Genomic DNA, 26,149 nt, shown 5'->3' with positions numbered 1-26,149 from the left:
ATTCTCTCCTTTTTACTAAAAACACAGATCATACATACTGACATGCTAACAACTCCTTTTCAGTTTGGTGAGCAAGTAAGATGACTCCTGAAAACTAATTCTACATCATAAACTTTATATTTAATTTAGGCAGTCTCTTGCTCCTCTCTCCCTGAAACTAAAAAGTTGTAACAATGGTGTATTATTAAAATACTGCATACCTAGGTAGATATGATATTCTGAAAAGTTACCATAATATGTAAAAGCATTTGATTCAAATGTGAAAATTATTTTCCAATCTTAGTTTGACTGAATAATCTTAAAATGACTTTCACGGTAAACAAATGTAAGCAAAGCAACGGTTGAAATTCTCATTTATAATCGCTGGTTTATTTCTTACTTGGCCAATAAGTTATTCTTTTAAAAGGAGTTTTACAAAAACGTATTTAAAAAAGTACAGACCAAATATTTTCCTTTGTCATGGAAAGGGAGAAAAGCAAAACTCTCCACTATTCTTAGCATATTAGGGTATTTCACCCCCACATTGAGATTGGTACATTCTAACTGAAAGCTTAAAAACAACTAGAAAAAAAAAACAAAAACTAAGCAAGAACTTCTCATTAATTTACTATTATTGCTCACTTTTCAGAAAGCAAAAATGAAGTTACAACAAAACACTTAACTCCAAAAGAGTTACAAAAGCAAAGCTTGAAGGCAGTTGTAGAAATTTACTTTTGAAAATAAAAAAAAAAAAAACAGTCACTACTGTAACAGCTAATGTGTCACAATTTTTTACTTTAAAAATGCTGTACTGCTGCCAACATATTTTAAAAAATTACACAGCCAGGAAGATCAAACCGTGCCTTGTTATCACTAACAATCAGTTACGGCTATCTGAAAACCTTGGGAAAAAGGTTTTGCTCGTTAGATGGGTTCAAGGTTACTGAATTAGATAATGTTGCCAATTTCACCTCGTTCCTCTGAAATCTAAACGAGTTGAGATCCCAGTCACAACTTACCCACTACAGCGAACTTTCTATGAAACTTAAAGGAAAAGTGACATATGTCAAACACTGAATTCATTTTTTAAAAAGAGAAGCAAAATCCTTGTTTAAAAAGGCTAAAAGACTTCCAGTCTTTGGATTTAACGATCTTCAATCTACTCGGCCGCCAAACACCCTTCCAACTCGACGTACCCGACCGCGCAGTTATGACGGGCGAAGGCAGGAACACGCACAGAGCGTCCCTCCAAGTTTACCCCTGGGAGTCAGAAAGCCCTAACGAACAGCCAGTTAAGACTACGGATGAGGGCTGCACGTTTCCCTGGGTCCCGAGCCCTACCGCCTTCCTACACCTTCCTACACCGGCGGGGACTCCTGCGGCGACCGGTCCCTGAAGAGTCGAGCAAGTGCCAGACAGCCCCTGGCAAGCCCGGCCTGGCTTACCTTGAGGACCGGGGTCAGGTACTCAGCCACTTCCAGTGCCTTTCCCTTCACCGTATTAATCACATTCTGCATCCTGGGGCCGGAGTAGCGGCCGGCCCCGCGACGGGATGGAAAGTGCAGCCGGGTCAGGGGCCGGGGAGTCAGAAAATGTCCTCGCTGCCACCGACTCACATCAGCACCCGGCTGGCAGCACCCGAGGGGACGGGACGCGACGCGACGGGACGGGCGGGACGAGGGGGCGGGGCGGCAGGCACCACGCGCGAAGACAGGGTGTTCGATCCTTGAGCCCCAGGCAGCCCGCGACGGACCGGGCCCAGCTGTCACCCAGCCGCGAGGGAGGGCAGCCAAGCCGAGAGGAGACCTGAGGCGATAAGCGGCCGCACGCGCACCCCTCGCCCTCTCGGAAGCTGCCTTTCCTCGCTTTGCTTCACTCGCGCCCCTTCCGGCTTCCCCTTCCTTCTCACTCTCTTGCCGTAGCTGCGCCGCCACCTGGGCCTCACGTGACACTGACTCTCCCGGCACGTGACGTGAGAAAGGCCGGGTTGGGGCGGGATAAGCGGCTTCTCCCCTCCTTCCGGAAGCCTAACACTGAACGCGGCTGCGCAATGGGTGTTGGGTGCGCTTTTTCCCAGTCCCGACGTAATTGTGTTTTTGTTCCGCAATTGGCAGCTTAGAGGCAGAGGCTCTTTCGCCTATATCTACTATAGCTTCTCCACGTATGGACCCGAAAGGCTACTGCTGCTACTACGGGGCCGGGCAGTTACTGTCTCAACTCTAGGATGTGCGTTCTTCCACTGAAAGCTCTTCTGAGGGAGGTAACCGCGCCCCGCGGGCAAGGAATTGCGCGTGCGTCTGAGGGGAGGGTGAGCCAGACAAGAGCCCTACTGCGCATGTGTGACTAGAGGGGTATTCCCTGACTGTGAAGGGAAACCTGGCTGCCTCCTGTTGGGGAGGCGTCTTATTGGTCTCCTGTACGCGTGCGCCCACTTGGGCTGTCAGTATTGGCATTTGTCCCCGCCTCCCCGCAGGCTCTGTGCGCTATTCCTACGGTACGCTGGGAGGCTTTGGGCAAGTTACTTACCCAACCTGGGGTTTAGTGTCCTCAACCTATTAAAAGAGGGCCTTAGACTCATTGATTCCTACGATCTCCTCCATTTCAAACACTAGTTCAGTAAAACTTTACAGCAGTGTTTCAGATATTTCCATTTTGGTCGTTATTGTAATGAAGTCTGCCCTAATAAGCTTTTTCCTTAGAGGGAAAAGGAGGAAAATACAATTCTGAAAGTCTCGTCTTACAGCAAAACTATTTACTAATAAAAGTAAAAGCTAGGCCGGGCGCGGTGGCTCACGCCTGTAATCCAGCACTTTGGGAGGCAGAGGCGGGCGGATCACGAGGGCAGGAGTTCGAGACCAGCCTGGCCAACACAGTGAAACCCAGTCTCTACTAAAAAGACAAAAATGAGCCGGGCGTGGTGGCGGGCGCCTGTAGTCCCAGCTACTCTGGAGGCTGACGCAGGAGAATCGCCTTGAGTCCCTGTAGGTGGAGGTTGCAGTGAGCCACGACCGTGCTGTTGCAGTCTATCTAGCCTTGGCGACAGAGCGAGACTCTGTCTCAAAATACATAAATAAAATTTAAAAATAAAAGCTAAAATTGCTTTGAAGAATTCTTTTCTGCTGTTGCAAAGTGTCATTTGCTCGTCTGCTATCTTTGTCAGCACGTCTAATCTGGTTCTACCTTTTCTGTCTCTAGAGTACTCCTCTTATCAGATTTTCACTTTCCTTTTCTCATAGTTTCTTCTGTACGCCTCAGCTTTCTTGGTGTTGATATAGTCATAGCCAAACATTTTTTTAAAATTCCTTTTCTGTTCTCACCATCGATGGTATTTGCGTTTAGGGTCTGCCAACAAGGTTGTTCAAGAAAGTGTTTTTCTCTTTAAGGCAATTAAAAAACAGTGGAATGGAAAAACAGTGCTGTAGTCATCCTATAATATGCTCCTTGTCGACAATGTATACGTTCCTGCTAGGTGCCGTATTCATTGCTTTAAGCTCAAGTCGCATCTTACTGGTGAAGTATTCTGCCAATGAAGGTAAGTTAAGACTGGGTATATGTATGGAGCACTTCCATCTAATCACATCTCTCTCATCTTTGGTTTTCTTATATATAACATGGAGATAATAATGCCTTTTGCTTCATGTGAGTGATAAAGCATATTTGAAATTGATTATTTAACCTTGCATTCCTCAACAAGAAAAAATGTTTGATACTGGATGAAATGTGAGTCAAATACAAAAATCAAACCCTTTAGTGAAGAACCAGTCATAACATTTGACTATTGCTTCAATCAGCAGATGTTTCTGGACCTATAGCAAAATGTGTAATTGCACCTTATTTTGAAGTAGAAGGATATATTTGTTTGGTCACTTGGCATTTGTGAGGTACTTACTATTGTAATTACTGTATCAATGGTAAAGTGTCAGCATTATATTGGGCAATGATACTGTGTCAACAGTATAAATTATAAGCTCTGATAAGTATGTTTAAGAAATTTTTTTTATGTAAGGATTTAAGCAAACACTTTAATTCCACAAAACTGTATTGAGTACTTCTTACTAGTTATTGAGGTGAGGATACATACAATCATGACATGACCTTTAATGGTCTACTTGGAGAGTCAGATGTGTACCTAAGTCTCTACTGCAGTTAACATTTATCTGCCAGGCACTAGTCTAAGTATTAGCAGCAGGTTCAAAGTGCATAAGTTATAGACCTTGTCCTCAAGACTTAGTTTATTAGGAGAGACATAAATGTAAACACATCATGAAAATCCATTATAATAACTGCAATAATTGATATATCCTGAAGATGCAGAGATTATCTAGAGGATAAAGCTATATATTCTGTTTGGTAGGGGACGATGTGGAGTTCAAATGGATCAGAGAACAATTCTCTGATTAGGGGACAGTTGATCCACTAGAAGTCAAGGTGAACAAGAGTATTCAAAACAGAGGCAACAGCCTGTAAAAGGGAACAGAGGCATAAAAAGCAGGATATGTAGTTTGAAATTACCAAGCAAAAAGTTTAAGGACTAGCAGCCAGGTGCAGTGGCTCATGCCTGTCATCCCAGCACTTTGGGAGGCCTAGGCGGGCAGATCACTTGAGGTCAGGAATTTGAGACCAGGTTGGCCAACATGGTGAAACCCCATCTCTACTAGAAATACAAAAAATTAGCTGGGTGTGTTGGCATATGCCTATAATCCCAGCTACTCGGGAGACAAGCAGGAGAATGAACCCGGGAGGCAGAGGTTGCAGTGAGCCGAGATCATGCCACTGCACTCCAGCCTGGGCAACAGAGCAAAACTGTCTCAAAAAAAAAAAAAAAAAGAAAAAAAGAAATATAAGGACTCAGAAGAGAGAGAAGGAGTGGTTGGCTGGAGAGAGGTTGGTAAGTCTCAGATTATTAAGGACTTCATATTCCATGGTAAGGAGCTAGGACCTTAGTCTCTAGGCCAGTCTGAGGGATAAAGGATACTTGAAGGATTATAAATAGGAAGGTAAAATGAGGGCCTATTGTGGTAACTGGATGGCAGTGGAAAAGACAGGAAGCTCAATATCCAGTTAAGGGGTTATTGCAAATTAAAGCCATAGGTGATGAAGACTAACATTGTTTTGGAAGTAGTAAGATAGATAAGGAGTATTCAGAACATAGAAAAGACAGGATTTGGAGAATGTGTTAAATATGAAAATTAAAAGAGATAACATTGTATAGCTCCAGGGTTTCTGGTTTGAATGCTGAGTGGATTGATGTTCTCAGCTGAGATGGAGACTATTAGGAGGAAGAGTAGGTTGGGCAGAGTTTGAAAAGATTGTAGTTGAAGAGGTCAGGAGCTATGTCCTTACTGCAGTTTTCTGCAGTATCTGGCATATCATGCACATGAAAGAAATGCCAATTATATTAATAAGAGGTAGGTTTTCATTTGGATTTTTATAGTGGGCAATAAGTTAAATGTTCTAGAATATAGATTTGGGGACATTAATGTTAAATTGATACTTAAAACTTAAGGAACAGAGAGAGGGAATGAGAAAATAAAGAAGGCCAAATTCCGAGGAATGCCAGCATTTAAGTGGCATGAGGACACTCAAAAGCATTAAGGAGAAATCGTTAGCAAGATGGGATAACTAAATGCACATGACTCATAGAAAGGCAAGAAAGAGTTTGAAGACTGATAAAGAATTGCGACATCATGATAAGCTAAAGATTAAAGGATACCCTTTAGAATTAAGAATGAGAAGATGTTTGATAATCTCAGAGAGGAGTTAGTTTCAGAAATCAGATTACTTGGAGGTGAGACCTGAATGGAAAGTGAGTAAAGGGCACATAAAGAATGTTGATACTGTTTCAGGGAGAGGTGGAGAAGGTATGGTAGCTAGAGGGTGTAGTATTTTATATTTTGTTTTTCAGATGGGAGAGTTTTGAGCATGTTCGTAGGCCAAGGGCAGTAAACCAGTTAGTAGAGAGGAAGATAAAGATACACTAGGCTGGGCGTGGTGGCTCACGCCTATAATCCCAGCACTTTGGGAGGCCAAGGCGTGTGGATCATGAGGTCAGGAGATCAAGACCATCCTAGCTAGCACAGTGAAACCCCGTCTCTACTAAAAATACAAAAAATTAGCCAGGCTGAGGCAGGAGAATGGCGTGAAGCTGGGAGGCGGAGCTTGAAGTCAGCTGAGATCAGGCCATCGCACTCCAGCCTGGGCAACAGAGCAAGACTCCATCTCAAAAAAAAAAAAAAAAAAAAAAGGATACACTGAAGCCAAAGGAAATGGAGCCAAGTATCTGAGGAGAAGGGAAGATTTGTTTGTTTTGTTTTGAGATGGAGTCTCGCTCTGTCTGGAGTGCACTGGCGCGATCTCGGCTCACTGCAACCTCCACCTCCCGAGTTCAAGCATTCTCTTGCCTCAGCCTCCCGAGTAGCTGAGATTACAGGCATGTGCCGCCATGCTCAGCTATTTTTTTTTTTGTATTTTTAGTAGAGATGTGGTTTCACCATGTTGGCCAGGCTGGTCTCAAAACTCCTGACCTCAAGTGAGCCACCCACCTTGGCCTCCCAAAGTGCTGGGATTACAGGCATGAGCCACCATACCCGGCCTGAAGGGAAGGTTTTAAAGGGGAGATTAGATGAATAGCCAGGCCTTGGCCCTTTCCTCTGGGGCTGAAGGGAAACCAGTGAGGATGAATGCCATGTAGAAAGGTATGTTAGTGTGGGCAGGAGATATGTGGAGGGAAGTCACATACCATGTTGTCATATGGTCTGGGATCGGCCATGAAAGAACTGCAAGAAAACCACTGAAAAGCAAGAACAAGCTAAAGAACAGTGACAAGGGTTTGAAAGTTATAATCCAAAGTCCCTCCTTCTTATGTACACATGTTGGCTTATGTGTATCATGATGGATCATGAGAAGTATCATTGGAGGATAACAGTGTGAGTTAAGTCTAGCATTTAACTGAGAAAAAGGAGATGTTTTGACTGTGCTTTGAATGATGGGGTAAGTTGAACAGGCAGATATTTAAATTCAGGTGAACATTTATTAAGTGCCTACTAAGTGCCAGGTATATGAGGGTGACAAACATGGTCCATTTCTTGTAAGGATCTTCCATTCCATTTCATTCCGCACACTTCCAATGTGACAAGTAGTGCCATAGAGGTTTAGAGGTAGTGCTATAAGAACAGAGATGAATGAAGTATTGATTCTGATTAGTTTGAGAAGGTCAAGGGAAACCACAGAAGAGAGGAAGAAAGTGTTCTGGATAGACAGTGTCCACTTGGTTTTTTTCCCCCTACACTTGGCCAATTTTGGTTTAATGTGACTGAGAGAAGCAAGCAAATATTTTCAAAAGTGGGGAAAATGCATTCCTGAAAATAGTACCCAATAAAGTTTATGTTTATCCTTGGCAAAATTGTAAAGCAAGTTGTTTGTAAGCATTTAGAAGAGATGGGTAAAAGTTGAGATGAAGTCATACCAACCAAACCTCACTTCCTAATTCTATTGATTTGCAATTTAGGACTTAGCTTTCCAACTCATTAGTGGGTTTGGATGTGTCCAAGTATTTCCTCTCGGCCCTAAAGGTAGCAGAGCCCTAGGCCAGTTGCCTCTTGCCTCAGATAGTTTCCTTCTTCCATTTATCCCAGAGTGCCAGACAAATATTAATGTTTTCCGTGTGTACGATGATATAAAACAGATTGGAAGACTCTTAGGGGAATGTCATAGACAGAATGTACCTCAATTGTAGCAAGGCAAACAAATCACAAGAAAAATTATGAGCTGAGTAATAATTCAGCAGGTCAGTTTATAACTGATGAGTCGGTGTTGACTGATGGTCAATTTAGTAGGCAGTCTCTAATGCCATGCCGCGGAGCATTCTTTGCCCTTAGTCCTAGCCTCCTCAACATATTTATTAGCAACTTGGATGAAGACATGAGAGGCATGTTTAACAAATTCAAGGATAATAAAAAGCCAAATGGGATAGGGATAGCCAATACATTAGGTGAATTGATTAAAAAATCCAAAGGAGCAAAGCTAACTGGAAGAAACTTAATATAGCCAGTAGTAAATCCAGCTTTTAAGTTTTTAAACAATTATAAGTTATACTGTATATAAACATATATAGAATAAAATGTATAGTTAAAAAACATTTCTGTTACATTTCAGAAAACAAGTATGATTATCTTCCAACTACTGTGAATGTGTGCTCAGAACTGGTGAAGCTAGTTTTCTGTGTGCTTGTGTCAGTCTGTGTTATAAAGAAAGGTAAGTCTTGAAATGGTGCTATATACTTGTTAAAAATCACAAGACCAAAAAATGTTAGAACTGAAAGGAACATTTTATATCATTTAGCTTAGTCTATTAAATTTTATATGAGGAAGCTAAGATACAAACATAAGTTTGTTTTAGAGGTAGAGAAACAAGCTCAAAGAGAAAGTGTTATGCAGAGCTGCATAGGAAGGGGAGGAGCTGGGACACCAACTTACGTTTCCTAATGCCCTTCCTATTACTCTATCTTGTTGCTTGTTCTGTGATAGTTGTTGCAGTAAGTTAGTTTTTATTCAAATTAAAGATTTTCTAAATCATGTGCTGTCTAACTTGAGATGTATCATATTTCAAAATAGTTCCCATTTCCTACAGGGAAAGTAGAATAGTGCAGTGGCATCAGAGACTGTTCTGGGGCAGATTATTTTCTCTGAGCTCCAGTTTTCTGAGCTATCACATAGGGATACTAATTCATTTCTCAAATGTAAAGTATATAGTCTTCATGGAATGTATATGCTCTTTAATGTATATTAATTCTTCACCTTAGTTCCCCAATTATTGCACCTCCGCTCCCTCTGCCTCTTTTATCTACCTTCACACGAGGTAAACATAAACTTTAGAGCATTAAAGTGTTTGCCCAGCAAGATCTCTTTTCATACCCCAGGGTTTCAAACTTTGCAGTTTCTAGTTAGTGACTACTTTTCTTAATCTCATAAAACTCATGATTTGCAGGGCCTTAAACTACCTTTGTTTTCTTTTTGTTTTACGTTCTCTGCTACAGTGCCTAAGTTTTTAGAAACCTAGAGATGGAATAATAACTGACTAGGATTACTAAAAGTTAACTTTCTCTAGTTCCATATGTATCAATTTCGATTTAGTATCCCCCTTTCCTGATTTGCCCTGGGGGGCAAAAATTCCAGTATGAAGGCTTGGGTTTTTTTTTTTGTTCTTTTTTGTTTTTGTTTTTGTTTTTTTTAACTTATTCTCACTTGTTGATCTCCCTCTTGGCCTTATGCTCTTACAGCAGTAAGTGAAACCACATATATATCCTGAGTTGCCTTAAGTAATACTTCTGTTATCTCAAATTAATGGGAATTAGGATAACCAGTAGTCCTAAGGTTGTTGCTGGTTGTCAGTGATGAAGCTGGTGGGTTGAAGAGAGACAGTAATGAAATTCCCTATTGTCTTTGATTACTTTTAGCTAATATTCTCTTATGGAGGCACGTTTATGAAGCTCCCTTTAAATAATTGTATCAGTAATCAAGTGCAGTGGAATTTCTCTAAAAACGTGGGCATTCTCATCAAGGTCATTTATTTACACTGTATTTCTTTCTAAGATCATCAAAGTACAAATTTGAAATATGCTTCCTGGAAGGAATTCTCCAATTTCATGAAGTGGTCCATTCCTGCCTTTCTTTATTTCCTGGATAACTTGATTGTCTTCTATGTCCTGTCCTATCTTCAACCAGTAAGTAAATATAACAAAGAAACTATCATTGAAAAGATATGGAGAAATAAATCCCAGAATTAATTTTTTTTTTTTAATCATTTTTGTTGGGATTGTTAGTTCCTCATTGCCCTCACTGGCCTTCCTGAGATTTCCCCAGAATTATGAGAGTACTGAATTATCAATACGCATTCCAGATTCTCTTAAATGGTCAAGATTACTGTATTAAACTGGGCTGACTACCATGGGGGAGTTTCTCCCTAGGCCAAGGAATCCGAAGCCACCTCTTTTTATGTAACCCTAATTAGTATACCTATTTTCTGAGACGTCCTGTGGCCACTAACCTCTAATATTAATCTCAGCATCCAGGACCTCATCAAAGAGAACTTCCCTGATTAACTCAGAAAGTTACACACTCAATGTACCTTTCTTACACCTGTTTTAGTGTAGTTTGTATGAATTTTATTTGTATGGTTTTCTTTTCTGTTAGTCCTATCATTTAACCAACAAGTTCTTCGAGGGTAGGGATCATGTCTTCCCAACTAGAAATGCCATCTATAATTGATAATGCTGGAAATACTTCTCATCTTTCTTGGCATCCTTTATGTCAGTTTAGAAAGCCATTAGTAATCCAAACTGGAGTTTGGTTTTCTGCTTTCACCTATTACTCAGTTTGGGTCACAATAGGTCACATGGATATTTCCCCATAATATTTTATAAAATGAAGATTGCTATTGCCTTTATTGCCAAAATGTGTTTCAAATTTCTTTAAAAAGTAAATTTAGGCATTTGATTATAAATAGGATTTCTATTGCTACCAGTCTTCTCTGTGAAATTTCTTAAATATAAGCAAATCAGTTTTAGAGTGGGGTGAAAAGGAGGGCTCAATACAGAAATGTATTAGCCTGTTCTCACACTGCTAATAAATACATACACCCAAGACTGGGTAATTTATAAAGGAAAGAGGTTTAATAGACTCACGGTTTAATAGACTCCAGAAGGCAGGGGAGACCTCACAATCATAGCGGAACACAAAAGAGGAGCAAAGTCATGTCTTACATGGCAGCAGGCAGGAGAGCTTGTGCTGGGGAACTCCCATTTATAAAACCATCAGAACTCATGAGACTTATTCACTACCACGAGAACAGTATGGGCGAAACTGCTGCCATGATTCAATTATCTCCACCTGGCCCGGCCCTTGACCTGTGGGGATTACAATTCAAGGTGAGATTTGGGTGGGACACAGCCAAACCCTATCAAGAATTTTAGTAGAAAACAGGTGTTTGACTTTCCACAATTTAGAAGCTGTGTAACTAGGCAGGCCCAACTGCTTAAAGTTTCAATTGCCTCCTCTATAAAACAAATAATAATAATAATAATATATTAGTTCAAAGGCAGCGAACTGGGCCAGTTGATGACCTGAAGTTTTCTTCGACTCTGTAATGCATGCTGCTAGTAAGTGTCCAGTCCATCTAAATCTGTTCTCTCCTAAATTCTTAGAGAATTGCCGTCCCCAACAACATAATTATGCAAATTCAATAAATACATTTTATTGTATTTTATCACAGATTTGCTCTAAACTTGTGTCTCTTTTCTGTGTTCCCCAGTACCAAAGCAAAATGGCAACTTCCTTATTTTTCTTCCAGCTTATTGCTTTGCTCTTCCTTCCTGATTTTGTACAACCATATATCTTACAGAATAAAACACTTGCATACTCTGTGTATTGCTGTGCCTGAGCCTATTGAAGGAATTAAATAGAGATGCCTGGAATGTTTGGGGCAAAGAGCTCTGATGTTTTATTTATTTTATCCTCTTGCATGGAAAGAGTTTTCAGAATTTTCAGAATTCATCAAGCCAGTCAGGCTGCATGGTTAGGCACTTTTGCGTTGCCCTTACTGTGATTGATCAAGGCCACTATTTCCACACTTCGCAGCCACTTTCCTCTTCTCCTCTTACTCATCTCCTAACTATGGGTTCACAGGCATTTTTCTACAGAGAAGTACACTGAGAAAACCTTAAAATGGTGGTTCCCATAAGAATTCAGTAGAAAAACAACAATGTTATATTCTTGGAGTTGTTGTCATTTTTAATTGAGTTTACTCTTATGTTTAATTTAGCTGCATATTAGCCATGTTTATTTTAATTAGTGGGTATATATGACTATTAATATCTTTTGGGGTTTAATCACCTTAAAGTGATAGCAAGCAGGAAGGCAGGGTGAAGTACATCCTAAGATTTGCGTTAAAAAATTATTACTGTTGTCACATCTGATTATGGGCAGCAATGATGGAATTTCATGCTTTCCGAGCATAATGTATACATGTTCAGATTAATACTCTCATGTGTGAAATAGGACTGAATTCGTAAAAACAAATGGTTTTAAAATCTGGCTGATACATTTCTAAGTGTTTAGAACAACTTGAATCAGTGCCCAGGACTGTCAAGTATGAGTTTGGTATTGAGTTACTGCAGTTCAACCAGGAAAATCGATACATAACAATTCTTAGAATGGTAAAGATGCTTAAAAAAATCTATACTTCAATTTTCTTACTATATTAATGGTCCAAACAGTACCTGCCTTCTATGTGACCATAGAAACAGTTTTAAAAATCCATAAGGCACTTTGAGAACTTTGAAAAGTAGGCTTCATAAGCATAGTAACTGTCATTTCTAGACCTAAACCTTTGGAATTTACAAGTAATTTCAGATCTGTATATAAAGATTATTTTCACAGGCAATGCCTGGACAATAATTTGATCACATCTACATAAATTTGACAAGCGACAAAACTGGAATTTAATCCTCAGGTGAAATTGCTACCTTAATAACCCCTCTGTTTTTTGACCAAAAAGCTTTTGTTGTCAGGTGAACTGCCAAGCTAGGACATTTCTGAGGTCAGTACTTTGTTTGGGTTGTAACTCTATCTTCTGTTTCTTTCTAGGCCATGGCTGTTATCTTCTCAAATTTTAGCATTATAACAACAGCTCTTCTATTCAGGATAGTGCTGAAGTAAGTAACTTGCTGTGAAAACATATATCATACTTTAAAATAACACAGCCCAATTTCAAATGATACACCCAGAACACTGAGCCCTCAGAATCCCGAAGCCAGGATTTTGTTCCTAATTGGCTTTGTGTATTGGGCATGTTTAAGCCATGTAGAAAGCAACTCCAGTGCTAGTCCATCTAAATCCTCTGTGATCAGATGAATGAAAATGTCTTGAGCATCTTAAAAATAAGATAATTAACTGTGTTATAATTAGCATTTTCATATTTAGTGCCAGATTTTCAACAAAGAATTAATGAGCTTTTTGTGCAAAATCTTTCTGCACTAATAGGGAAGCAAATGATTCCTAAGATTGTTAATATATTTATAATTTGGAGTTTGGAGATGATAGATAATGGCCAATTTTTTATTAAACTATTTGAGATGAGGACGTGATTTATGCACTAATTAGCACAGGGTTTGTGTGAAAAATCTAGTCAAAATTACCATTAAGAAGGATAGGTTTTTAAACTTTTAAAAATGTTATCACCAATTTTTACTATCTCCAAGAAGACCGTTGAATAGTACATTTTTAAGTAAATTGAGCTCTCTTCAAAGCAAAAGGCAGAGTGTCCTAAGGCAGGAAGATGATACAGGATCTGCATACTTTAGTTTAATTTCTTACTTAATGATAATGATTAAATAAAATTAATTTCTTATTAAATTTGTTGCGTTTTTTGTAATTTTACATTATCTTTTTGATTTATTGATTCTCAGTGTGCTGATAGTATGTTCTTTCATAATTTGAGTATATGAAAGGGTGACTGGCTTGGTACAAAGATTTAATTTGTTGAGTCCGTGATATATTTATTATATAAATTGTATAAGATTCCTGATAAATTTTCTTTTACCCTGAGGAAACATTTAATTTGATAGCTAATGTGAGAGATAAGGAAAAAATGAACATTACATTTAGCCCAGTTTAAATGTTAGCGTTCATCGAAGTTTGTTCTACATATCTGTTTTTCAGTTTATTTGTGAATTGTGAAAATAATTCTTTAGCAAGTTAAAAATGATATTCCAAAAACATTTTGAAGTCTTTGAAATCAATTTGAATCTCACTTTGTAGTATAAAAAGTTGACTTTTGGCCGGGCGCGGTGGCTCACGCCTGTAATCCCAGCACTTTGGGAGGCCGAGACAGGCGGATCACGAGGTCAGGAGATCGAGACCATCCTGGCTAGCACGGTGAAACCCCATCTCTACTAAAAAATACAAAAAACTAGCTGGGCGAGGTGGCGGGCGCCTGTAGTCCCAGCTAATCTGGAGGCTGAGGCAGGAGAATGGCATAAACCTGGGAGGCGGAGCTTGCAGTGAGCTGAGATCCGGCCACTGCACTCCAGCCTGGGCGACAGAGCGAGACTCCGTCTCAAAAAAAAAAAAAAAAAAAAAGTTGACTTTTGAGAAAATGTATACAAGCAATAATATTTGTATATTGATTCCTGTGATAGATGAGAGATGCACTTCTGTGAAGATAAATAGAATGGTTCCAAGACCATTTCCATATTCCAAGATGATAAAAGGATCGCTATTTAATAAGGGAGTACAGGTCTCAAAAACATGTGTTTTCAAAGTGTTTGTCATTTACTTTTAATGAGTACAGATGGTATTATACTGAAGTTGTATAATATAAAAATATTATATCAAAATTACATCAGTTTAAAACTGAATTTACTAAAGACTAAAAGTATGTATTGCCTGACTTGAAATTGGCCAATAGCTCTAGTTCTATCCTATAGTAAGTATTCCTTGTTAACTTTTTAAGCATTTAACTATTTGTTTTAAGAAAGTTCATTCTAAGTTTAAATCTAAATTAAATTTTAAATATTTGCTTTTAATACTAATTATAATATTGATTACATTTTGCTAATTTTAATAATAACTAACTCTGGTATGAGTTAAAGTTCAAAAACGTTTCTACATACTTTCTTATTTTCAGAGGAATAATATTGATTCTTAGACATATATTTGCTTTGTTGTTGACATCTCTCTGTTTTGAATCCTTGGAAAGCAGCATGCTAATAATCTAATGTTGTCTTTTATGAGAATGTCTTTTAAGTGTTTTATTACTTTTTTTAATTTTTTGAGACAGAGTCTCACTCTGTCACCCGGGCTGGAGTGCAATGCCACCATCTTGGCTCATTGCAACCTCCTCTTCCCGTGTTCAAGCAATTCTTGTGCCTCAGCCTCCCAAGCAGCTGCGACTACAGGCGCACACCACCACGGCCAGCTAATTTTTGTATTTTTAGTAGAGACAGAGTTTCACCATTTTGGCCAGGCTGGTCTCAAACTCCTAACCTCAGGTGATCCACCCACCTTGGCCTCCCAAAGTGCTGGGATTACAGGTGCGAGCCACTGCACCTGGCCTTACTACATTTTTTAACTCTTTTTTCTAATTGTGGTATAAAAAGAAAAAAAAATTTTTGCCATCTTAATTTTTTTGGGGGGGTGGGCACAGAATCTTGCTCTGTTGCCAGGCTGGAGCACAGTGGCGCGATATCAGCTCACTGCAACCTCCACCTCCCGAGTTCAAGTGATTCCCCTGCCTCAGTCTCCCAAGTAGCTGGTATTACAGGCACATGCTACCACGCACAGCTAATTTTTTGTATTATAGTAGAGACGGGGTTTCACCATGTTGGCCAAGATGGTCTCAATCTTCTGACCTTGTGATCCACCTGCCTCAGCCTCCGGAAGTGTTGGGATTACAGGCATGAGCCACGACATCTGGCCCATCTTAACAATTTTTAAGCGTACAGTTTAGTAGTGTTAAGTATATTCATGATGTTGTGAAGTAGATGTTGAACTTTTTCACCTTACGAATTTGAAACTCTAAGTCCATTAAACAACTCTCCTTTCCCTGCTTCACCCTAACCCCTAATAACTACCATTTCACTCTCTGTTTCTATGAATTTGACTACTTTAGATTCCTCATATGAATAGAATCATACAGTATTTTTCTTTTTGTGACTGGCTTATTTCACTTAGCTTAGCATATTGTCTTCATGGTTCATCCATGTAGCATGTGACAGGATTTCCTTCTGTTTTTTAAAGCTGAAAAATATCTCATTGATGTATATGCTTTTATTACATTTTGAAGTCAACTTAACTTTGTTCTATTTTGATCTTTTTGGAGTTGGTGGTTTGCATTGGTTTTCCCTATTTAATTTACTCTTTGTGAATCATTTGATGGTCTTTTTGCCCTTTGTGATTAAGTTTTGACCTAGGAGTAGCAGCTTAATAGTTCTATCACATATTCTTTGTTTGCCACTTTTCATTTATAATATTAAATCTGTTGTCATACTTGATTGTAGCAGACCTATCAAATACCTTTCCCATACAGGTAAAGAATACAAGGCTACAAAATAAAATGAAATAATTAAAAAATTTTTTTTTAAAGAAAAAAACAAAAAAATAATTTAAAAAATTCTTAAAAAGAATATAAAGCTACAAAAGCAGGCAAAAGTAAGTCTGGTAACTACTGCAAGGATTACTTGGAGGAATTTGAAAGTGGGAAAAAGAAAAATATTATCTAAATGTCCTATTGTCTTTTCTAAAAAGAATAAAATACCTAAAGGCATTCTCATAAAAGACAATATTAGATTATTAGCATGTTATTTTCCAAGGATTCAAACTTAATGTGAATGTATGGATTTGTTCTTTGAAGTATGAGCCACTGGTTCATGGTAGAAACTGGTAGCAGGCATTATGCCTTGTAGCCTGCTTCCCTGGTTTGCTTGTAACCTAAGCAAAGTTGTATAATCTTGTTTGCTTTAGCTTTGGGAAATGATACCAACCTAAACATTGAGATTGGAGGCAAAAGATAACCAAGACCAGCACTTACTTTTACCTAAAAAATGTATATAAGTTTCTCTGATTTCCTCAAAGAGAGGGTATGGAAAAAAATTATTTAAAAATACATTTGCAAACATGGTGGATGTGTAGGAAGTAAAGGGAAAGTTTAGTTGCTGTACAAAGAACAGAGAAAAGTGCCACTCAGTGGTAGTACAAGCATTTCTCCAGAATCATTCATTCACTTGATAAATTTTCTCTTTGATTTCTCATTATAAATCTGCCCCTTGTCACTCTCTCTGTGCTACTAAGAAATGTGTTTTGTACGTTTCTGGAGAAAACAATTTTGTGAGTCTTTCCATTTAATTGTCTTCATGCCCTGCATTAGTTTACCAAATATAGAAGTGCTTTTATCTGACACAATTTGAACCTATTGCTTAGTTGCTAGGAAAACTTATAGTTGTGAATCATATACGTAAGTATATATAGAAAATAAACAATTTATTTTAACTTAGAGTATGTCAATATACATGTATTCATCATTCTTCTAATGCTGAGCTAAAGCGCCTCCTTTGAGTATGTTACTGATTGAAGTTCCTTAGCTCACCTGTATGTTATTAGAAAACAGCTTTTTAGCTTCTGAATGATTTACTTTCCCTTAATCTTCCCAAAGTGTTCAACTTAGTTTCCATAAACACAGCTTCTTGTCTTTTACTCATAGTTTCTCATTTGTGTAATCTTTATGTAGGGACAACAGTGAGGTCACCTGGCAAAAACATGTTTAGGAACAGAGATTCTGTGAGCAAACAATTCACTTGGGAGCAGAGGCCCTCAAAAAGAGTAGCCTGCTAGCCACAGGCATTCAGCTCTGAGCATTCATTACTATGTTTTACAGAGGCAGTGGAGAGATGAGTGGAGTGAGCTTCCACTGTTTTGTATCAGTTAAACTGAAGAACGAATTCAGTCATGCAGACTCAGTTGTCATTTCAGATTGTCAGCTGACTTTACAGGGTAATTTGTTAAGCTTTATTTTCTTTCCTAAAAATCTACCATTTTTAATTTTTAGCTTAATCCTTAATAAATTTTACATTCCTTAGAGCATTACCTTGAATGAGTAATTGTTTACAGAAGGTGTTGTTTAGCTTAAGGATTTCTTTTTTCTTAATATCAATATTAGTGACAAGTGTGTAGCTGCTAGAAAACTTTTAAAGGAACTGTAGATTACATCATTGCCTCACTTGTATGTGATTTGCAATAATTAATTTTAGAATTTTTTTGTAAAATGGACACCCATTTTTTTTATCTCTGTGGTCATTCTATTTGTTTTCTGCTACTGAATGTGTACCAGCTGCACCTTCAGAAATTTAAGTGATTAGTTCACAGTTTCTCACCTGATGACATAAGACTGCGCTAACCCCATCAGTAAGCTCTAGATCTGGCTATTTGAAAATTACTTACGTATGAGAAAGCATATAATAGTGTGCACAGGTGTGCTGCTATCTAGGCTAGTCTGTGCATTTAGCAGTTTCAGAGCATGAAGCTTTATATGCATACAACTTCCTATATGTGCATCCTGGAAACTTATAATTATACTTAGGAGGTATGATGATGCAGAAGGAAGACATATAAAACCATGGATCCGATTCCTTCCTTAGTCTTTAAGTACATGACCTTAGGGAAATCTGTTAGGTTAACTGTTTCCTCCCTTAGAGCAGGAATGCCTAAGTGCATGGTAGGTGCTCAATAAATGCTCCAATGTTATACAAATTCTCATAACTTCTGGTTCCCACCTATTGCTTTACACTTCTGCATTTTTTATGTTCCTCTTTTTTTCTTGGTGTTCCCCTTCTTTGCCTAACTAACTGATCTTCAAACATCAAGATTTTGTTCCCCCAAGAGGCCTCCTGACAACGCCAATGAGAATGAGATATTCCTCTTTTCTTTGTCAACATTGTACATTCTTGTTGCCTTTGCATAGACTCTTCCCTCTGCCTGGATATATCACCAACTCCTTTTTCACATGATAAACTTCAATTTGTTTTTCATCTTTTAGCTCAAGTGTCATTTCCTCTTTGAAGCAATACCTGACTATTTACAGATTCTAGTGTTCCTCAGTATACTCCAGTTGTCCCATTAATCACTTTTCACACATACTGAGATCATTTAGTTTCATTGTTTTCTCACTATTAAAGCATAAATTCCTTGAACATGGAGATAAATCATCTTTATCTCCCCAGCTTGCCTGGCACGTAGTAACTGCTTATTAAACATCTGTTGAATAGAATGAATCAGCAAAATGGAATAACAATAGTACATATCCTTTATATATCACAAGTTTGTTGCTAAGGAAAATAAATAAAAGATTGTTAGGACTATGTAAACTGAAATACTGCCCAAAATAACATTTTTCTTTGCCTTGTCAACCATCAGTTTGCTGTTTAATGCTCTATGATTAGGCCATGAATCTAGAGCTAACCTTCTTCTTTAAATCTTTTTTGGGTTATGGACACCTTTAAAGATTTGACAAAACTTTGCAGGATCTCCTGCATAGGGAGAAATTCATCTACGCACAAGATTTCTGAAGCTCATCTACATTCTTTCTGGTTCTGGGAAACCAGGTTGAGAATCTCTGCTGTAACTTTATAGTGTGATAAAAGTTATTGTGCCAGAGGTCCAAGATCAGCTCTAGAGGTAGAAAGAAGGCCATGTTAAAGTTGTAGGTTAAAAAGACCTATACAGAGGGGAAATGACTTGAGCAACCTTAAGGGATAGGTGTTATAAAAATGAATTAAAACATTAAATTGGAGAGACAGGCACCAACAGGTTTTCTCTGAACTTGAATAGTAGGAAATGCTAACAAAAACTGGGACCAGTTTATTCAACCAAATACTCAAGTGTCTGAGTTTTCAGTAGAAACTGTTGATATGGGGGGAAAACAGTAGTAAAATCTTGTTTTTCATCTTTGAACAGGAGGCGTCTAAACTGGATCCAGTGGGCTTCCCTCCTGATTTTATTTTTGTCTATTGTGGCCTTGACTGCCAGGACTAAAACTTTACAGCACAACTTGGCAGGACGTGGATTTCATCACGATGCCTTCTTCAGCCCATCCAATTCCTGCCTTCTTTTCAGAAGTGAGTGTCCCAGAAAAGACAATTGTACAACAAAGGAATGGACTTTTCCTGAAGCTAAATGGAACGCCACAGCCAGGGTTTTCAGTCACATCCGTCTTGGCATGGGCCATGTTCTTATTATAGTCCAGTGTTTTATTTCTTCAATGGCTAGTATTTATAATGAAAAGATATTGAAGGAAGGGAACCAGCTCTCTGAAAGCATCTTCATACAGAACAGCAAACTCTATTTCTTTGGCATTCTGTTTAATGGGCTGACTCTGGGCCTTCAGAGGAGTAACCGTGATCAGATTAAGAACTGTGGATTTTTTTATGGCCACAATGCATTTTCAGTAGCCCTTATTTTTGTAACTGCATTCCAGGGCCTTTCAGTGGCTTTCATTCTGAAGTTCCTGGATAACATGTTCCATGTCTTGATGGCCCAGGTTACCACTGTCATTATCACAACAGTGTCTGTCCTGATCTTTGACTTCAGGCCCTCCCTGGAATTTCTCTTGGAAGCCCCATCTGTCCTTCTCTCTATATTTATTTATAATGCCAGCAAGCCTCAAGGTCCAGAATACGCACCTAGGCAAGAAAGGATCCGAGATCTAAGTGGCAATCTTTGGGAGCGTTCCAGTGGGGTAAGTTTGTGAGGGTGCTCCTTTTTGCTTGTTCTTCTCAAATTTAAAGCATAGTTAATTCAAGGGAAAAAATAAAATCAGTACTGATTTATCAAAGAATGTATTGGATCTCTGACTTTTAAAACTGAATCAACAAACATTCATTGGACTCCTGATGTTTGCAAGAGCTCATGATCAATGCTGTCAGGTGTAGAGAAAAAGTATAAGTCAATCTCAAGGACCTTATGTGTTATTTCATAGAGTACTATAGAATTATACACCTGGAAGGCACCTCACAGGTTGTCTTGTCTTGTCTCCATAGTTTTACAAGTGAAGAAACAGGCAAAATGGTTTACAGATAATAAATGAAAGAACTGGTATACCTATGTCTGACTCCAAGTCCCTTGCTCTTTCTTTTCCACCATAGTTAGGAAAATAAGCTCATTTGTGAGAGAAGTTGGTCTTTCATATTAGTAAGTCTTGTTGAATAGAAAACCTGGCTCCTCAATCCTCCCTGTAGTTATTCATAAGCCAGTATGCCAGAAGGGCAGGGTTTGTTTATTTCACTAGCAAGGTAGTTTTCAAAAGGATCCTTGCAAGGCAAGTAGGAGGAAAATATTTTCTAGAAAAATGCTTATGCAATTATTCCGAATATCTCCCAGTTGCTTGCAATTGTTTTGGAAGCCTCTGTCAGTCATTTTATTGGCAAATTGATGATCTCTTTGAAGATTCAATTAAGGAGTTAAATATATGTTTAAATAAGTGAAGTAGACATCTAGCTTTAGATTTACAATTTTCTTGAACACAAAATATGAAATATTTTATACAATGAACATTTCACTCTTTGGGAAAAATAATCTATTGCTTAATAACATTCATGGCAGAGCTTCCCTGGGTGTAATGCCTCTGTCGTGATTCAACAGATTCTAAAGATGAAAAAATTAGGATCTTGAGTTTCAGATACCCTGCTCTTAGCCAGGGTATATATCCAGAAGTCCTGTATTCTTTTCCAACAACTGATAATGCCATTTGCTCTAATTTTTAAGTAAAAGAAAATATATATATAGATAACAAGGCCTATGAAGGCCTATTTCTCTAACCTTTAATCATTTTTCTGCAAGACCAGCAGGTGGTGCTCCTCACTTTGCTCATGTTAGCTTTGAAATTTTGAGTACTGAGTGCCCTTCACTTTTTTATCCTCTCATACTTATATAGTTAACTTTCCAAGGACGTTTTTATTTAATTTGACCAGGTTATATCTGTAGCCTAATAAGGTACGACCAATGACTTGTTAGTAAGGTTTCCCCTTAGTAATCTTTAAAAATGCTACCTTTCCAGTTTTGTTCTAATTACTGATTTCATGTTTCCTTTTAGGATGGAGAAGAACTAGAAAGACTTACCAAACCCAAGAGTGATGAGTCAGATGAAGATACTTTCTAACTGGTACCCACATAGTTGGCAGCTCTTTTGAACCTTATTTTCACATTTTCAGTATTTGTAATATTTATCTTTTCACTTTGATAAACCAGAAATGTTTCTAAATCCTAATATTCTTTGCATATATCTAGCTACTCCCTAAATGGTTCCATCCAAGGCTTAGAGTACCCAAAGGCTATGAAATTCTAAAGAACTGATACAGGAGTAACAATATGAAGAATTCAGTAACATCTCAGTACTTGATAAATCAGCAAGTTATATTTGCAGATTATTTTCCTTGGCCTTCAAGTTTCCAAAAAACTTGTAATAATTATGTTAGCTATAGCTCATATATACACATAGCGATCAATTTGCCAGATATTCACAATTATTTAGTTCTAGTTTACATGCCAACGTCTTCCCTTTTTTAACGTTTTGATTATCTAGGTTGTCTCTTGAATTTTGAGGCCCTAGAGATAGTCATTTTGCGAGTAAAGAGCAATGGGACCCTTTCTAAAAATGTTGGTTGAAGGACCTAAATACCTGGCCATACCATAGATTTGGGATGATGTAGTATGTGCTAAATATTTTGCTGAAGAAGCGGTTTCTCAGACACAAAATCTCAGAATTTTAATTTTTAGAAATTCATGGGAAATTTGATTTTCGTAATAATCTTTTGATGTTTTAAACATTGGTTCCCTAGTCACCATAGTTACCACTTGTTTTTTAAGTCATTTAAACAAGCCATGGTGGGGCATTTTTCGCCTCAGTTTGAGGAGAAAAATCTTGACGTCATTACTCTTGAATTATTACATTTTGGAGAATAAGAGGGCATTTTATTTTATTGGTTACTAATTCAAGCTGTGACTATTGCATATCTTTCCAAGAGTTGAGACGCTGGCTTCAGAATCATACCAGCTTGTCAGTAAAGCTGATGCCTAGGAGCTTTTAAAGGGATCCTTATAAAAGGATCACTTAGCAAACACATGTTGACTTTTACTGATGTATGAATATTATTACTCTAAAAATAGAAAGACCAGTAATATATAAGTCACTTTACAGTGCTACTTCACACTTAAAAGTGCATGGTATTTTTCATGGTATTTTGCATGCAGCCAGTTAACTCTCGTAGATAGAGAAGTCAGGTGATAGATTATTTTAAAAATGAGCAAACAAAAGTGGGTAATGATAGAAGAGTGGGCTTTAACTGGCAGGCCTGTATGTTTACAGACTACCATACTGTAAATATGAGCTTTATGGTGTCATTCTCAGAAACTTATACATTTCTTCTCTCCTTTCTCCTAAGTTTCATGCAGATGAATATGAGGTAATACTGTTATAAATTCATTTGTGATATCCACAATAATATGACTGGCAAGAATTGGTGGAAATCTGTATTAAATTAGTTGTTAAACCTATGTCTTGTGTTGCCACTCTGTCATATAGGGTGTGATGTGGAGTACTTTTAATCTTAAAAAATAGAGTGAGACAAAAACCCACACAACTTTTAAAACTTTCTCTTTAAGTAGATCTTAACTTCTAAGAATAACAAAGGCATTTTAATCAGTTATGTGAAATAGGAAGATTATATCTATTACGGCAATTTATTTTAAAGGTAAGGGAAATGAGGTACAGCAGGACCTTTTTAGGAAATGTGGCATACAAAACATTTTTATCTTATAAAACAAAAATTACAAAATTATTTTTACAAAAGTATCACATGCAGAATACATAAATAGCAGATTTCAGTAGTGCATGGAGATTGATTTTCTTATTTACAATTATTTTTGTTCCTCACCTTCCTCTTTGGAAAGCATTTTTTGCACAAAGTTAAGTTTACTTATGTTAACTTGCCACTTATTGAGAGAGGGAGAGAAAGAGTGAGAGCACAAGATCATGTGCTGGAACTAAAAATGTTAAGTTCTATTCGACCCAGCAATCCCTGTATTGGGTATCTACCCAAAGGAAAATAAATCGTTTTATCAAAAAGACATCCCACTGGTATGTTTATCACAGCAGTATTCACAGTAACAAAATCGTGGACTCAACCTGAATGTCCATCAGTGGTGCCTGGAATAAGAAAATGTGGTACATATACACCATGGAATACTTTGCAGCCATAAAAAATAGTGAAACCATGTGCTTTACAAAACATGGATGCAGCTGGAAGCCATTATCCTAACTGAAATAATTCAGAAAAGAAAATCAAATACCACATATTCTCACTTGTAAGTAGGAGCTAAACAGTGGGTACATATGGACACAGGACTCCAAAGTGAGAAGGGTGGTGCATTAGTCCATTCTCACGCTGCTATAAAGAAATACCCGAGACTGGGTAATTTATAGAGAAAAGAGATTTAAATAACTCACAGTTCTGCATGGCTGGGGAGGAGGCCTCAGGAAACTCATAAGCATGGCCGAAGGCGAAACAGAAGCAGGCATCTTCTTCACAAGGCAGCAGGAGAGAGTGAGTGCCAACAGGGGAAATGCCAGATGCTTATAAAACCATCAGATCTCATGAGAACTTACTATCATGAGAACAGCATGGGGGAAACTGTCCCCATGATTCAATTACCTCCACCTGGTTCCTTCCTCAACACCTGGGGATTATGGGGATTACAATTCAAGATGAGATTTTGATGGGGACACAAAGCCTAACCGTATGAGATGGGAAGGGCATGAGGGTTGACAAAATACCTGTTGGGTACAATGTTCGCTGTTTGGGTGATGAGTCCACTAGAAGCCCAAACTTCACCATTATGCAATATACTATATATACACAATGTAACAAACCTGTACATGTACCCCCTCAATCTGAAATAAAAGTAATTTTTTTTAAGATGCGAAGTTCTGATGTGTATCCACTGGAGGTCTTGTGGGCACCACTGTTTTAAGAAGGTCCGAGGTCTAGAAACCATATCCTACATGCTCCTGAAATCAGTATAGTGTAGCCTGGAGAGGAGCAATTGTCATGTGAAAAAAGAAGCAGACTTTTTTTCTGCTCTGGAGAACCAAACTACAGTAAGATTTATACGGTAGTGATTATTATTATAATGAGGACTTTCCCAAAAATAGGTTACTTTTCAACAGTTAAAGGAACCTTCCTGAAGAGTAGTAGAGAATAGTAATAAATTATCAGTGAAGTTTTTAGGAAGAGATTATGTCATCAGGATATTTTAGAAGATATTCCTTCATTAGTATAGAAGTTGGACTGATTTCTAAAGTTCCTTTCTATTTTTAGATTCTCTTCTGCACAGTTATGACCTACACATAATGCACTGAATCTGTTCCCTTGATAGTTTCTGCATAGCCTTTGGTTGTGCCACAAGTGTGGCCTGCGGTGAATGACCTGGTCTAACTCTGTCATTGGTCCTAGGACTGAACTGTCCAGGAATGTGCCTAATCCTGAGGGAAAGCAGCAACATGGCTGTTGGTTATAGAGAGAAAGATGGCTTAGACTCAATATCTCAAATCCTTGTCCAGCTGCATCTTGCTGCCATAAGTTTTCAAGATCCACATAGAGGGGGGATAACTTGACAGAATTACTCTATAACTCTGAGGCGTTTTTTGCCTCTGAAGTCTCATGTGGAAGCCTTGTCAGTTGTAAGCTGGACTAGACTTGGTAGATCTGCAGAGAATCTTTTTGCTTTTCTGTGTAGACCCAATAGGCTTGATTAAATAGGCCATATCCTCCTTGGCTCCTTTTTCCTTTACCTGATTTCCTGATTTTTCCCATGAACGTCTGCCTTTCCTGTGGGGAGAAGAGGCAGAGAAAGCCAAGCTCAATAAAGTGTAATATTTTTTTCTCTGAAACCTAGAGCAGAGTTTCTTAAACTTCCCTTTAAAGGAAAAAAAAAATGTCATAAATGTCAGCATGGACTTTTTTCTACTTTACTGTTATTTAAATACATACAAACATAATATAATAAAGTATAAACTGCTTATACTTTTTAGAGGAAAACCAAAACATTTACAAATTAAAATACAAAGCTTTACAACCAATAAGTGTCTATTTCAAATATGAATGTAATGAGAAGGTGATATTTTGCTCAAATAGAATCATAACAGACCCCCCAACAGTCCTGCAGAACTTCTGCCCTCACTTGCTGCTTTAGTTGCTTCAAGTACCACCCTGTGGCTGTCAAGATGACTGAAACTTGCTGACTTTGCAAATCATGCATTTAATCCTGCTGGGGATTTATCAACCCATGTTCCTGACAATCCCATACGGATGTGGTGGGGGTCAAGCTACTAACTCCCATTGGCCTTAGCGCCCTGGAAAGATTTTTAAAACATCAGCTTTATGTGTTCCCTGAAGTTCTGAAGGAACTCACTAGTAAAATTGCCTAGGCTTGGCACTTTTTTGAGATACTTTATTTTTCCCTCTCACAACATTCTCTCTCTTCCTTTTCCTCTTCTTGGTTCACTCTTGATCATTTGTTTTGCTTAAAAAAGCCATTCATACAGATTTTTGAATTTATTTGCATAGGAA

General features: G+C 38.1%; 2 protein-coding genes across 6 annotated transcripts in view; one reads left to right on the top strand and one right to left on the bottom strand.

The window, feature by feature from the left end:
• The window catches only part of ATG3 (autophagy related 3), a 28,747-nt gene extending 27,030 nt beyond the window's left edge, over positions 1-1,717 (bottom strand). The window contains exon 1 of the mRNA XM_050778849.1: positions 1,425-1,717. Coding sequence (XP_050634806.1) covers positions 1,425-1,496 — 72 coding nt within the window. The 5' untranslated portion in view covers positions 1,497-1,717. The remainder of the gene's footprint in view (positions 1-1,424) is intronic.
• Positions 1,718-2,045: 328 nt separating this feature from the next.
• On the top strand, positions 2,046-24,496 carry SLC35A5 (solute carrier family 35 member A5). 5 transcript variants are annotated; one of them, XM_050778845.1, is made up of 7 exons: positions 2,046-2,239; positions 3,363-3,511; positions 8,134-8,232; positions 9,570-9,700; positions 12,621-12,688; positions 19,482-20,262; positions 21,616-24,496. In XM_050778845.1, exons 2-7 carry the CDS (start codon positions 3,382-3,384, stop codon positions 21,679-21,681), a joined length of 1,275 nt encoding a protein of 424 aa, XP_050634802.1. In that variant the 5' UTR covers positions 2,046-2,239; positions 3,363-3,381; the 3' UTR covers positions 21,682-24,496. The 5 variants fall into 5 exon arrangements, with proteins under 5 accessions (XP_050634802.1, XP_050634805.1, XP_050634804.1 ...); XM_050778848.1 differs by having other exon boundaries at positions 2,047-2,239; positions 19,482-19,642; XM_050778847.1 differs by having other exon boundaries at positions 2,116-2,205; positions 19,482-19,642.
• The last annotated feature ends 1,653 nt before the right edge of the window (positions 24,497-26,149 follow it).

This window comes from Macaca thibetana, chromosome 2 (assembly GCF_024542745.1).
Source record: "Macaca thibetana thibetana isolate TM-01 chromosome 2, ASM2454274v1, whole genome shotgun sequence".
In the NCBI taxonomy this organism is placed as follows: Eukaryota; Metazoa; Chordata; class Mammalia; order Primates; family Cercopithecidae; genus Macaca; species Macaca thibetana.
This window is presented reverse-complemented; position numbering and strand designations above follow the sequence as displayed.